Source organism: Scomber scombrus, chromosome 8 (genome assembly GCF_963691925.1).
Source record: "Scomber scombrus chromosome 8, fScoSco1.1, whole genome shotgun sequence".
NCBI lineage: Eukaryota > Metazoa > Chordata > Actinopteri > Scombriformes > Scombridae > Scomber > Scomber scombrus.
In genome coordinates, this window is record NC_084977.1 from 16,486,664 (window position 1) to 16,500,214 (window position 13,551).

The window sequence follows — 13,551 nt, forward strand, 5'->3', positions numbered from 1 at the left end:
ACTTTTAGTAGCATTGCTTCCAATACCAGTCTGCATAGCAGTGCCTATTTTGCCTTACATAGTGTAACCTGGAGAGCAGATGTACTTTAAAGAAGTATCACTTGCCCTTCTCTGCAACTTCTCAGTTTAAGGATTGAGGATGGGACAGGTGTACTACCTGAAGAGATAGAGAGTCATATTCTTTACAGCAACAAGCTTGTTGTTTTGTGTCAAGGCATGTTTTTGTTCCATGTTGAAAATTTCCGAGTTTTGGATCATTGGCAGTTGTTCCAACAAACAGCAGTGCAGGACAAGTCTATCCATGCCGCTCAAACATGTTCTCATTCCGAGTGGTGGTACGTTCACAGTTCTAAGCAGAGTAGTTCTGGTTTGCTCTGGTGACATGAGAAAGAATGCAGCATGGAGAAGTAGTAAATTCAATTTGATTTAATTCAGTTGTATTTATATAGCACCAAATCACAACAAAAGTTATCTCAAGGCACTTTTCACATTTCACAAATGTGTAATTTCTTTTTAGTTTCATCATACTGTCAGTTCTAATAATCTCACAGTGTACAGTCTCAAGTTATTGAGGTTGAGCATCCTAATCCTTGCCATACCACATCATCTCAGATACTGCATGGATATTATTTGTCACTATATTCCATTCAGTTACAACCTGCCTTCAGCTCTCAATGTTATATTGACTGCACTGAAGGAGAATCATGTAGTAGAAGGTCTTACCAAAAATATTACCTCATTTTGTACTTGTTTATGTTATACTGTAAGCCATACATTTTCTGAAAACCCCCCAACTACCATCAGATCACATTTAATCAATTAATCTTAATCATATTAAAGAAAGGCCATGTTTGTTTTGTGTCACGTATCCATGTCTATATCACTCTATCATTTCTCCGAGAGAAAAAATTAAAAAAGGACATGTTTGACAATTTTATGTTATATATCAATGTCTGTATCATTATTTGTCCCCCTTCTGTCACTTTCTTTCAATTTTAACATAAATAATAATAATCATTATAAGAGTAACCTTATTTTTATAGCACATTTAATACAAGGATTGCAGCTCAAAGTGCTTTACATGCAAATGACAAAATCCGAATACCAGAACAAAACCAAATCAGAGATCAATAAAAACAAATAAGAACGAAACAAACAAAAAACAGGCGAACAACTAAAACAAACACAAATGATAATTATAAAATGGCTGATAAAACAATGAAGAATAATTAAAAACAGAGAATGGAAAGGAAGGGATCTGAGAAAAGGCCAAGTTGTACTGGTGTGTTTTCAGCTTTTTTGTTGTTGTTGTTTTCAATAAGTAGTTAACGAGTTGGCCTTTTATTTATCTTGGTGAACAATTCCATAATTTCGTGGCATAGTTTACATAAAAAATAAATAAATAAATAAAGTTTTCTTATGGGCTCGATTTCAAACCTTTGTGTATGACATAAATATGGTGACGATACACTTCTGTGATATAAGGCACCATCACACTCAGCGATTTAACGCAGTTATGACTATACACTCACTGGCCACTACATTAGGTATACCCGTGCAATCTAATGCAATCTAATACAACAGCTCTGCTTTACATTCTACTTTCATAAAGCTTATACATTTTCAGTTTTTTGCTGACATTGTCAGAAAGGTCATAATTCTACTTGATGTTTAATACTGAGGTAGCAGTGGAGTGTTGGGGTGTGTCATATCCATCGGTGTTCTTAATATTTTGTCCATTGCATTAACATAGGAGGGAAAAATATTGGGAACACTTTTCAAGATAATGCAATCCAGTACACCACCATCACCTACTGCAACCTCAATAATAAACATAGTATAGTATAAGTTATAGTATAATTATAACCTTTCTGACAATGTCAACAAAAACTGAAAAAGTATAAGCTTTACAAAAGTAGAATTTATGGCAGAGCTGTTGTATTGGATTGCATTAGATTGCACAGGTGTACCTAATGAAGTGGCGTAGGTTTAATGGAGGAATGAGGACCATAATTTGGGTATAACATATTTATTAATGTAAATGTTCAACCTATTTTATTTTAAAAGAATGACAGCCGAAAGTTGTTCTAAATAAATGTTTATCATCCAATAAATAAGTTACCTTGTAGTTATTAAGTGTACCGGCGCCAGACCGCACGGTGGCGACAGTCAACATTTGTTTAGTTCCGTACAGAGCGCCGTCAGTCGAGGCAGTGAGGTGGCTAGCTCGATACCACAACCTGAACAATAGCATGGGAATGCCAGTATTTACCGTCCCCATAGCTTTCACGTATTGTTGAAACGTTCACGGTAATATTAAGAAAATAAATTGTACAAAAGCGTTACTCGGCCGTTTGCGGCTCCGTGTAAATTTAACGTAACTTAGCAATGGTAGCGTTAGCATTAGCCTTACGCTAGGGACGCCAGTTAGCCGCTGAGCAGCACAACGTGAATTGTGTTTATAGATTGTGAAAAGTATTATTTAACAACGTATAAATCATGGGTACCGGTGCTGATGTGAGGGACATACTGGAGTTGACTGGAGGGGAAAATGACGGTCCCATCAGCAAAAAAGACCTCATCAACTCAGACAAGGTAAGACATAAATGTAACATTAACTTTTAAAGATATATTTACTACAGTTGTACATCGAGTTACACAGGGCTTGTGACAAAAAGAAGACAACCACACCAGGGTCACAGCAAGAGTTTGAGACGAGTACCATTATTATTGTTATGTATTTGTGTCATTTTGAGATTACCAAAATGTTTCAATCAAAATAACCAATTTCTCCATCATCTGTCTCAGAAAAAAACCAAGAAGGCAACTGAAACGCTGACCTTCAAGAGACCAGAAGGAATGCACAGAGAGGTCTATGCTCTGCTGTATTCAGATAAGAAGTATGTGTTCCTTTGAAATTATGGCTTTGTCTTGAATTTGTGCAGTGAATTATCCTTTAGGTTTGGATTCATGCACTGCTGACTTGTTTTTATAGCCTTTCAGTTGGACAAAGAAGCAATTGCGACAAAAGTGAGACGTGATTAAGGTTCTTTAACTAGAATTTGTTTCCCTCCTGTTAATCTCCAGAGATGCCCCCCCTCTGCTGCCAAGTGACACGACTCAGGGCTACAGGACAGTCAAAGCCAAACTGGGCTGTAAGAAGGTGCGTCCCTGGAAGTGGATGCCCTTCACCAATCCAGCTCGCAGGGACGGGGCCATATTCCACCACTGGCGACGTGTTGCAGAAGAGGGCAAGGACTACCCGTTTGCCCGCTTCAACAAGGTAGGCAATGTTGCTATCTTATTTTCAGTTTGTCCTAATAACTTATAGGATCTGTTTTAGAGGTTTACTTTGTTAAGGTCAAATATGTATTTCAATTGAAAAGAACAACAACTGAATAACTGAGAAGGAAGATTTCTTTGTCTCAACACTTTAAACCAACAGATGTTGTAATCAGTCATGCAGCACTGACACAATGGACAGACTTGGCTACCCATCCTCTGTGATCTCTTCATCTCTTTAGATAGATACACACAAATTTACACTTGTCATTTCCTTATTCAGTATATTTCCTCTGTTCTCCCATCTGTCTCTATAGTCGGTGCAAGTGCCAGTGTACTCCGAACAGGAGTATCAGATGCATCTCCATGATGATGGCTGGACTAAAGCAGAGACAGACCACCTATTTGACCTGTGCAAGCGCTTTGACCTGCGCTTTATAGTTGTCCACGACCGTTATGACCACCAACAATACAGAGTAACCACTCAGTCATTCACCCACTGACATTCTCTTTTACTGAGAATATGTCACTAAAATAAAGGTGTATAATAATCATAATCATAATGCAGTAAGTTAAAGATCATATTATTAGTCACATTCTTCTATTTATGCTTTCAGAAACGTTCTGTGGAGGATTTGAAAGAACGTTATTATAATATTTGTGGTAAGCTGACCAAGGTCCGTGCAGCTTCAGGGACAGAGCCCAAGATTTACATCTTTGATGCTGGCCATGAAAGGCGCCGCAAAGAACAACTGGGGAAGCTCTTCAATCGCACACCAGAACAAGTTAGTAACCTTGTGATTTGAATGTAAGATGCATTTTCATGCAGTTTCTTATGCAGTTGTAAAGAATTGGGAACAGAAATATTACCATGATCAGTGGCGTCATGCTAAACAACAAACAGTATTGTGAGTCGTAGGCATAAACTCAGGAAAGGAAGGTTGTTGTTTGAAATAGGGAATGTATAAAAATCCAATTGTGCCAGACAGTTAGCAAATATAGTGTTTACAGTGCTGGGACTACAACTCAAACATATACTAATTGATGTCAGCAATGAATCTTTTCCTGTTGTTTAGCCTATAGCTTTTGAGCACCAGTGCACAAAAAGACTGTATGATTTTATTATTATTCAGTAAGATGTGTGCCAGCTTTTTATAATATATGGTCATATTAATGTTGCAATTCTTTTGTTTTCCCTGCAGGTGGCAGAAGAGGAATATCTTATTCAGGAGCTAAGAAAGATTGAGAATAGGAAGAAAGAGCGAGAGAAGAAGGCTCAGGATCTGCAGAAACTCATTAAAGCAGCTGACACAACTACAGAGTTGAGGCGAGCTGAAAAGAGGGTTTCCAAGAAGAAGCTCCCACAAAAAAGAGAAACAGAAAAACCGGTAAGCACACACACAAAACAAATTATCTAAAGCACAACTAAATGTTTAGAGGAAAAGCATGTTTTTAGTTGAGGTCAGCTTCATGACTGTGCAATCATCAATGTAATGATTATATTGAAATATTAAGCAAAAATGTAATAATAGGAAAGCAGTCTTGATCTTTTTGAATTCCTCATTTTACCTTATTTTTGATTGAACTACTCAAAGAATGTGAAGCAGTTCTCACACCTTAATAATATTCATCCCATAAACATTATTTGAATGCTTTGACATCTCTGGTTTATCCATGTCTCTCATCAGTCGTTTCTTCTTCAGGCTGTACCAGAGACAGCAGGCATCAAATTCCCAGATTTTAAATCGGCGGGAGTTACACTACGCAGCCAGAGGGTGAGTTTTGCTATCCGTGTTGAGGTATTGTAAAGACTAAAAGGATATTCTTGAACACACCTTCTATTTAAAACTTCAACATGGCTTTCAAATACCAGTGGAGAACCTAGAACACTGATTGAGTCAGGATTAGTCCCATAGCTTCTGATTAGGGTTCTGTATCAAGAAATTGTTTTTCTCTGCTATTGGGAAAACCGTCAGTCGTGATTTTAGGAAAAATAGGAGCCTTTGAGGAGCTTGAATTTTTTGTTGAATTTAGTTTGAACAGTATTTTAGCCATACCTGACCCTGCAGTTGATGTATGTGAGCAGTCGAAATGTTGGACTTGAGCCAGCTATCTCTCATTAGCACAGTGATGATTAATTCCGTTAGTGACTAGCTAATATTTGTGAGACCTAGCAAGGGGACTCTTATTCATCTTCAAGACTGATGAGGAGCTGCCGCGCTCTATGGAAAATGCATTAGCACGGCTAAAGAGTGGAGTTCCCCTCTAGCTAATCAGTCAGACAGAGTTCAGTGAATAAAGACATTTTGATCTGGCCCGCTGAAGTGCATTTCATACGAATTAAAAGCCCAGTGGTGGAGCTGTTTATCCTCATATCCTCTGCACCTTAAATCACACCATAATCTTATATTTCCAATGAATTAATGATCTTTTGCAAGGCATCCAGGAAGCTGAATCTGTTACAGTTACATCAGAGACATCTAGGTAGTATTGACGGGTGTGTGTATGTGTGTGATTCAGATGAAACTACCAAGCTCGGTGGGCCAGAAGAAGATCAAGGCCATTGAGCAGATCCTGATAGAGCAAGGAGTAGGTGAGTAACTCTGGTCTGCAACAGACCTACAACATAAAGATCCATACTATGAATTTGTTTTTATTTTGTTTGGTACTGTTATTCGACATAGCTGGAATAACAAAAATGTTAATTTCTTTCACTATATTTTGAATACACATTGTAGCACCTACATAAAGCATCTCACAGGTCCTATCTCATTTTAAAGTTGTCAGTTTGATGATATGGAGTCTGGCTTCTCATTTGCATTCACTAGTATATGCAGCTGTCTGCACACTGGCAAAGTTTTTCAAATTGTTTCATACATGCCAAGGCTGTAATTATTTGGTTCATAGGTCGCACCAAACTAAATAAAATGCCTTGTTAATGATCAGTTTGGAAAGAATACATGTACACTTGTACTTCTACTTTGTGTAATAAACTCACAAACTGGTTTTGTGATGTTTTAATTAATGTGTTTGGGTAACTGAAATCTAGTTTAACCATTTTTCTGCCTTCATGTTTGTCTATGGATCCAGATCTCAACCCCATGCCGACAGAAGAGATTGTACAGATGTTCAATGAGCTGCGTAGTGACCTGGTGCTGCTCTATGAGCTGAAGCAGGCCCACAGCAATTGTGAGTATGAACAACAGATGCTGCGTCATCGCTATGAGGCCCTGCTGAAGGCCGGGAGTGGAAGTGGGTGTGGTGGGAGTATAGGATTGGGTCCAGCTGCCACACTGCAGGGTGGGGATACCAATGCCACCAACAGCACCACGTCGTCCACACCAGGGGTGGAAGTCCAGACCTGGCCCAGCGCAGATGACATCAAGGTGGAAGCGAAAGAGCAGATCATTGATGTTGTAGGAGCGCCACTAACCCCCAACTCAGTAAGTCTACTATCTCTCTCCTATCCTGGTCCAAAGCATATCATAGCTAATCAGATGAAAATATTGCAACTGTTTAAACAGATGATATGACAGACCTGCAATTTAAACATTTTTGAAGACTTTAAAAACTGTTTTATAAATGCAAATGATTATTGGGGAACTAATCAAAAGTGTAATTAAGCTTGACTGCTGATGGAGCATGTCAGGAATATGGTGTTACATCTAAAGATATAGTATATCACTGGATTATATAGCCATCAAACAGAACTTACAAATGCATCCTGCGTTAACAGCAGATATATTCTTTTTATTGTCTAATACTATATTCAAGCACCCTGTTAACACTGTTGGCAATGATAGTGGCCAGTGTGGGATCCAGTCCCTGTCATTGTACTAGCGACTCCTGGTGATTTGGGTGCCTCTGCAAAAAACGGTAGGATCTAGGTAGACTGAGTGAACCACTACTCATAATAAAGATCTGTGCTGAGCTGGTATATAACAACAAGCAGATGGTGATGCCATGCGTATTGGTTGGAGACACATGGCTGTCTACACCCTCCCAGGACCATCAGTGGGAGTCAGAAGTGACAGGAACAGCCGTGCACAGAAAATTGGGCGAAAAGGAGGGGAAAAAACAGAAATTGATGCACTTGTCAAGGGTTAGTCCACTGCACATCTCCCCTCTTGCTGTTTTAACCATGGGGAGTCTGTCATACATTAAACAACATTCACTATTCATGGACAACTCACTTGGCAGTCTGGCAAACATGCTGTAGAAATATGAGTGAGCGCAGATGCTTTGTCCTGTCACAGCACACAGCAGCACAGAATGTGGACCTTTGTCAGTCCTTGATGAGATTGTTTTGTGTGTCACATTGCAGCGCAAACGTAGAGAATCAGCATCCAGCTCGTCATCAGTGAAAAAGGTGAAGAAGCCTTGATGAGGACGAGAGTACCAGCTGACATACGATGGAGGACAAAGGGAATGGAGATGCTATGAGTTTTGTGTTTGGACAGTAGAGACACGGGGTGAGCAGGATACCATGTTGTCCATTTATGTACAAACACCATGGACAACACGTACACACAGACACAGCTTTGCAGCTACTGACTGGACCTCTACAATCCCTCCCCATCTGGCTTGCCCGCCATCGCTTTTACAAAGGCAACGACTGAGTGACATTTCATTCCATTACTGCTCTTCTCCTTGCTTCCATCAAAGCTCAGCCTTAGATGAGGCAAGATCAACTGTAAATTGCCAGGCCGAGCTAATCGGGACATGGGGAAGAAGGTTGGAATGACTTGGTAATTGAAATGAATTGGAATGAAAGAACACACTCTTGGAGTGGGAGGACCTCAAGCTGCAATGTTCATTTGACCCATATGAGGTTTTTTTCTGGCCTAATCATGCCATAGTGTTTACTGGAAATGTGTTTTTGTGTTAGCCTGTAGTACCGGCTCCCTCTCGACACAGAGTGCATCTTCCTTTCTCGTGGATACTGCTTCCATCTGTTATGCGTTTTATGTGTGGACTAGTGGGGGTGATTTGTGCTCTTTGTCCTTAGGTGACCTTGAAGATGCTTTCGTCAATGATTCAATAAACCCCATTGTTTTGTTTTTACTTGCCATGTGTTATGCATGCTTACTCCACTGCAGTACCTTTCACATAACAAGATTTTTCAGAGGAGATCTTGGAGGAAATTAGTGTTGAATACAAATTTGCCAGGGAAATTGTAGGATCATGACATTCTTACCTCACCTGTCATTTAAGTTAAGTGACAACTAATGACTTCATTAATATGATAATTTAGCAGTGATCATTCTTTGGTTGGCACAGCCATGAAAACTTCATTAGGTTCCCTCCCCATAATATTGCTAATTGCATGTCAATTATGTGATTTAGCCTACTTAGACATTAATTTCTATGCAAATTTTGAATATGTTTGCACAGAAGAGGGGTGCACTGTGATATGACTGTACAATATGTATATAGAATTGGGAAAAATGTAGGTATATTAAGTGCTGCAATCTTCATACAAACTTAAAATTACTTAAAATTGCTTTTGGCTTTTTTATGTTCCTCATTACATCTCTTGACCTATAACCAAAAAAAAAAAGGGATTTTGGATCACAAATTAAGGTTTAAATGTATGTTTATATTGCAATTTTTTTGTGTTATTTCCGCAAAAGAAACTGATCACTCAAACATTGCAAGACTTTTTAATAACTATATCATCTTTGTTAAAGTCTTGATCCTTCCCAACTTCAGAGGGCTCATTTCCTAACAAACACTACAACATCTATAAAATGTATCATCACCACATTTACAGCTCTAAGCTCTAAGTAAACCCATCCACACACTAGGCTGTTTGATTGAGAGAGAAAGAAAAAGAGTGAGAGAAGGCAAGTAAACATGGGTAAAATGGATTCTCTGTGTCTATATTTCATGTTGAAAATTGGCTCATAAATCCAGTGGTTTGATCTATGGAACCCGTCGTTGCTTGAAAAAACCTCCGTAAATGTGTAATTTCTCCCTTGACAGAACACAGCCGAAAGGCGATCTTTCTTTTGCTTCCTCTTCCCCTCTCTCTCCCGTTCTTCTCCATCTCTCGTTCTCGCTCCCTCTCTCTACCAGCCTGGTCTTGGATTAATGCTCTGCTCTCTTCCCCTCTCCTTTCATGCTCTTCTGATATCTTCTTTTCATCACTGCTCATCCATTTATCAAAACTGGGGCTTCTCTCTCCCTCTCTATCTCTCAATATCTAAACCCATCTTAAGTTATATGGTAGGTATCTTGTAAGATGGGCTTCAAGGAGGTGGAGGTTATTAATAAATACTAGTCTAAATTGAAAATAGGTGTGCAGGGATGCATCACCAGCCATGTGTGAATGATAAAGACCCCAAGCAACCTACATCTAGCTCTGTCTGCCATGAGCTCCATCCGGGCTACAGTGTAGGTTCTGCAGCACTGATGTGAAAAGCATGAGGCAGAACACCATGGCGGAGTGTCTTATAATGTGTTTGTGATGGCATTGAGATGGGATCTCTTTATCAAGGCCAGGCTGAGGCTTTAATCATGGCCTAAGAGGTGTGCTGGCCGTTTATCATAATTGAACTGTATCCAGGCTAATCGCTGGCATACGTCACTGTCGAGGGGTCGCTCGGCCGCACCAGCAGGCAATGCTGGTGGTGGTGGTGATTGAACACACAGTTAAGAGAAAGGATGTGTACTGAGGGACATAAGGCAGGAAGAGACAGGTAATAGCAGATGTGATAGAACCCTGTTCAAATACATCACGCCTTGAGGTAATCGCTGATGTGACAGTGATTAGATTGTCGATGCCTCCTTTCTGTGGCACAGTGCTTTATACCCATCATGTCACACTACAAGGGAAACAGTGCAATAGCAGTGAAAGGACAGTTGCTGGATACTTTCCCTCCAAAATTCCAAAAAGATTTAGCACTTGCTATATGGGCCATAACAAATGCTCAAAACGGACTTTCACCTCCATGCCCCTCTCTCATCTCCATGTCTCTCACTTTGACTTTTACCTCCTCCAGTATTTAGGTCACCTTGAGGGAGAAAACTTTTAATCATTGTTCCACATCAAATTCACCTGTGCCCTCTGGGACACTGAGCTGCAACAAAGAGGAGGGGTGTTGAAACCGGAGGTTGAAAAATCACAGGTGCCCCAAGGGCTGAACAGTGGAAGTCATTTCCACTGGATTTTTTGCTTTTGGGGGGGAAGGCCTGCTTCAACACAAACCCAATCACTGGCACTAAACAGTGCTTACAGCAAGGCATTAACCCAACTGTCCACTCTCCACATTAAAGCCCCGGGGAGGCAGAAGAGAGTGGAGTTGAGTAGAGCTGAGAGACTGGGACTAAATGTAGACTTCCTATTCCTCGGTACTGTTCTGCTCTTGGGAACATCTCTGGTCAGGTGTTGTTGTCTTTCAAGGTGTCCTACCTTGGAAGAAAGGAATGTAGTGGAGTTATAATGGAAGAAGGCGTCCTTTGTACAATCACAAACAGAGTGAACAAGAGGCTAGGACAAATTTGGCTAAACTGGTGAATGTGGGTGAAAGAATTGATTTGTGAGTTTGTATATTGAGAGCACAAAATATTCTATGTAAGGCCTATTACTATAACTCCGATTTGAAATCTAATTTTGTTTGAGTATGTAAATCTAAATTCTTTGACATCATTGCGTGTGAGTACATTTTCTCTCTTTTTAGGTTTCTTTTAGTCCCCACTAACTTCTAAAAACTCTTTAGCTGTAAAATGCTCCACTGAGTTCACCGTTGTGTGCCATTTTTTGCTGAGCTTGTCTCTGTACCCACATACAGTGTGTGGACCTTTATATTGTCTGTATTGGCATACATGATAAAGAGAAGGAGACACATCAGGGTTAGCAGATTGTGGCCTTTTCAGGTCAGTGCTGTGATTGCAGGCTGACTATAAACCTGGTTGGACAGACTAGGTCCACTCTGTTCTACCATCCAACCTCAAACCTGTTTAATTTGTCAGTGAGAGATAGAGAGGCCTCTGAACTATATGTGGCAGAGTTACCTCCGCAAAGCAGTGCAGTGAATGTCGTTCTCCCTCTCTTTACCTGCACAAGCACAATTCTAACAAAGAAAAAAAAAATCCAATTTACCATGCGGATCCGCAGCTGTCACGGCGGGGGAATTGAACATTACCCATAACTCACTGGGGGTGCTGAGCAGGTCAGCGAGCGGCAGGGATGGCAACATCACTCTAGGGTGCAATAACAAAGGATTTTAACCTCTGACTCCTTCACTGGGGCCGCTGGCAGAACATCCTCCTCGCTAACAGCAGCTTTCACCAAGCTTAACAATCTGTAGTCGAGTTGATGACTCAACTTACCTGTACATACCTTACTACTCATTGCTCAACATTCTCCCTAACACAAACAGGAAGACATGGGGAAATATCAACGTGAATGCAATATTTTCCACCCCGCTGGGTCTGGAGCGGTTCTTCCTGCGATACTCCATAGGGGGTTGCTGGGATCCTGTAGCTGCTAGCGTCCTGGTGTCATCACCCACACAGGCTGACTGCTTGCCTGGCTGGCCCGCCACCGCCAGAGCCTCAATTACCTGACTGACGTTTCATTAGCGCCTGCAGCTGATCCCGTGGCTGAGAGGCAGTGGGGCGCAGAGGAGCACGGAGCAAGAGAGAGAGAGATGGGGCGGGGGGGAAGGAGGCTTTGACGCATTACATTCTCATGGCTGTAAGTGTCACAGCTCTGAGTACAGCCACACAGCCACTCATTACTTTGCAGTCATTTAGTACATACTCTTATTAAGCTGGACTATGTATATTGAAATAGAGTTGACTGGGTTTTATCTGGTGCCACCAGTTCTGGTCTGACATTCACAGACTTGTCTTAGATTGTTGGAGCAACTTAGAAGCGTGAGCTGTTGTAGGTGTAAGCGTGTAAGTGACATGATATGAGACAACTCAATCTGGTACAGTGTTTTGAATGTGTGTTTTGTTGTGTGTATATTTACATGTGTGGAACTATATATATGGCTGGTTGTGTATTGCGTATACCTGAGATTGTGTGTGATGTGTGTGGCCTCTCCATCCTTGGGGTTAGTATAGGCCATGTCTGACATGATCCAGGGCAGAGCTGAGGGGGCTTAGTGAGACCCTCGGCCTGAGCCTCTCCACAGAGCCCACGCTTGGCTGGCCTCTCCTTCCCATTTGTCATCCTGGCCCAGTAAGACCCCCGGAGAGATTAGGGCAGAGCAGAGAGACTGGAGGAGTAGCAGGAATAAGAGGATCAGTTAAGCTATAAACACAGACAAGTTTGTGTCTCTCACCCACTCTGGCGCAGTGACAGTGCTGTCAAAAGTTCACTCTGTGCCGTACATCTTCCTCTAAAGGACACTACAACGCCTGTATATGCCATACTTCTTGTGTCAGTGAATACCACAGGTATAGGCACTCATAGCGTTTGCTATGAAAAGTGGGCTCGAGTTGGACATTAAAGAAAACAGTTAACTGTATCGACCCACATTGACCCAAGTTAATGAACCATGACCCAATGCAGAACAGAAAATGCAAAGGTTTGCCCATAATTGGAATTCTGTGATACAAAGACCATTAGTCAAATCCTGAGAGCTTCTTCATTTCCATATTTTTGAATATTCTACTTAATTATGCAAAGGGTATAGTGAGATAGAGGAGAAGTTTTAAGAAAGCCTCATAAAGTCCTTATTAAGAGCAGAGGGGATTAATGACAGTTAATATGAGGGCAATCAAACACTTAATGCAAAGGCCCTCCTGCAGGCAAACAGTATTTAAATGAGTCAATTAGAGATTCATTATCTACAAGCCTATAAGTGGAGTCAGATCTGCATAAATGTTAGTGCAGCGAATCACTCTCCTCAAAAAAGGAACTAATGAAATATTAAAAAAGTTAACAACTTAGACATGGAAAATTTACAAATATTGATTGCTAGAGGGCTGGTTACATGTTGTCATCAAGTCAGGGGAGACTGTGAGATATCCACTGGAGATTGTCTCATAAATCATAATTATCGAGTTAGCATGATCTCTCCTCCCAATTAACTATGTGGCATTGTTGGAGTGGAATGAGAGAGGGGAAAGGGGGAAGCCCTCCAATTGTCCATTATGAAATCACATCAAATCCTATGCATGAATATGTCCAGTTTTCCCGTAACTTCCCCTAAATTATTGTCATGCTAACAAACCACCATAAAATAAGTAGATATACACAAAAACATACATATGCTGCAGAGGATGTCTTGAATAATGTACCAAACTATGTAG

The 13,551-nt window shown here is 40.7% G+C and overlaps 1 protein-coding gene across 3 annotated transcripts; it reads left to right on the forward strand.

The window, feature by feature from the left end:
* The first annotated feature begins 2,204 nt into the window (after positions 1-2,204).
* Positions 2,205-8,346, forward strand: dmap1 (DNA methyltransferase 1 associated protein 1). 3 transcript variants are annotated; one of them, XM_062424733.1, is made up of 10 exons: positions 2,205-2,595; positions 2,809-2,900; positions 3,088-3,283; positions 3,600-3,758; positions 3,900-4,067; positions 4,485-4,670; positions 4,971-5,057; positions 5,803-5,875; positions 6,373-6,725; positions 7,607-8,346. In XM_062424733.1, exons 1-10 carry the CDS (start codon positions 2,500-2,502, stop codon positions 7,664-7,666), a joined length of 1,470 nt encoding a protein of 489 aa, XP_062280717.1. In that variant the 5' UTR covers positions 2,205-2,499; the 3' UTR covers positions 7,667-8,346. The 3 variants fall into 3 exon arrangements, with proteins under 3 accessions (XP_062280717.1, XP_062280718.1, XP_062280719.1); XM_062424734.1 differs by having other exon boundaries at positions 4,986-5,057; XM_062424735.1 differs by having other exon boundaries at positions 2,505-2,608; positions 2,821-2,900.
* Positions 8,347-13,551: the final 5,205 nt, after the last annotated feature.

Excerpts from the sequence above, each read along its gene's own strand:
- dmap1 (XM_062424733.1), top strand. The coding sequence starts at position 2,500 with ATGGGTACCGGTGCTGATGTGAGGGACATACTGGAGTTGACTGGAGGG. Across the intron at positions 2,901-3,087 it reads CTGCTGTATTCAGATAAGAA|AGATGCCCCCCCTCTGCTGC; the intron begins GTATGTGTTCCT and ends GTTAATCTCCAG. Across the intron at positions 3,284-3,599 it reads CGTTTGCCCGCTTCAACAAG|TCGGTGCAAGTGCCAGTGTA; the intron begins GTAGGCAATGTT and ends CTGTCTCTATAG.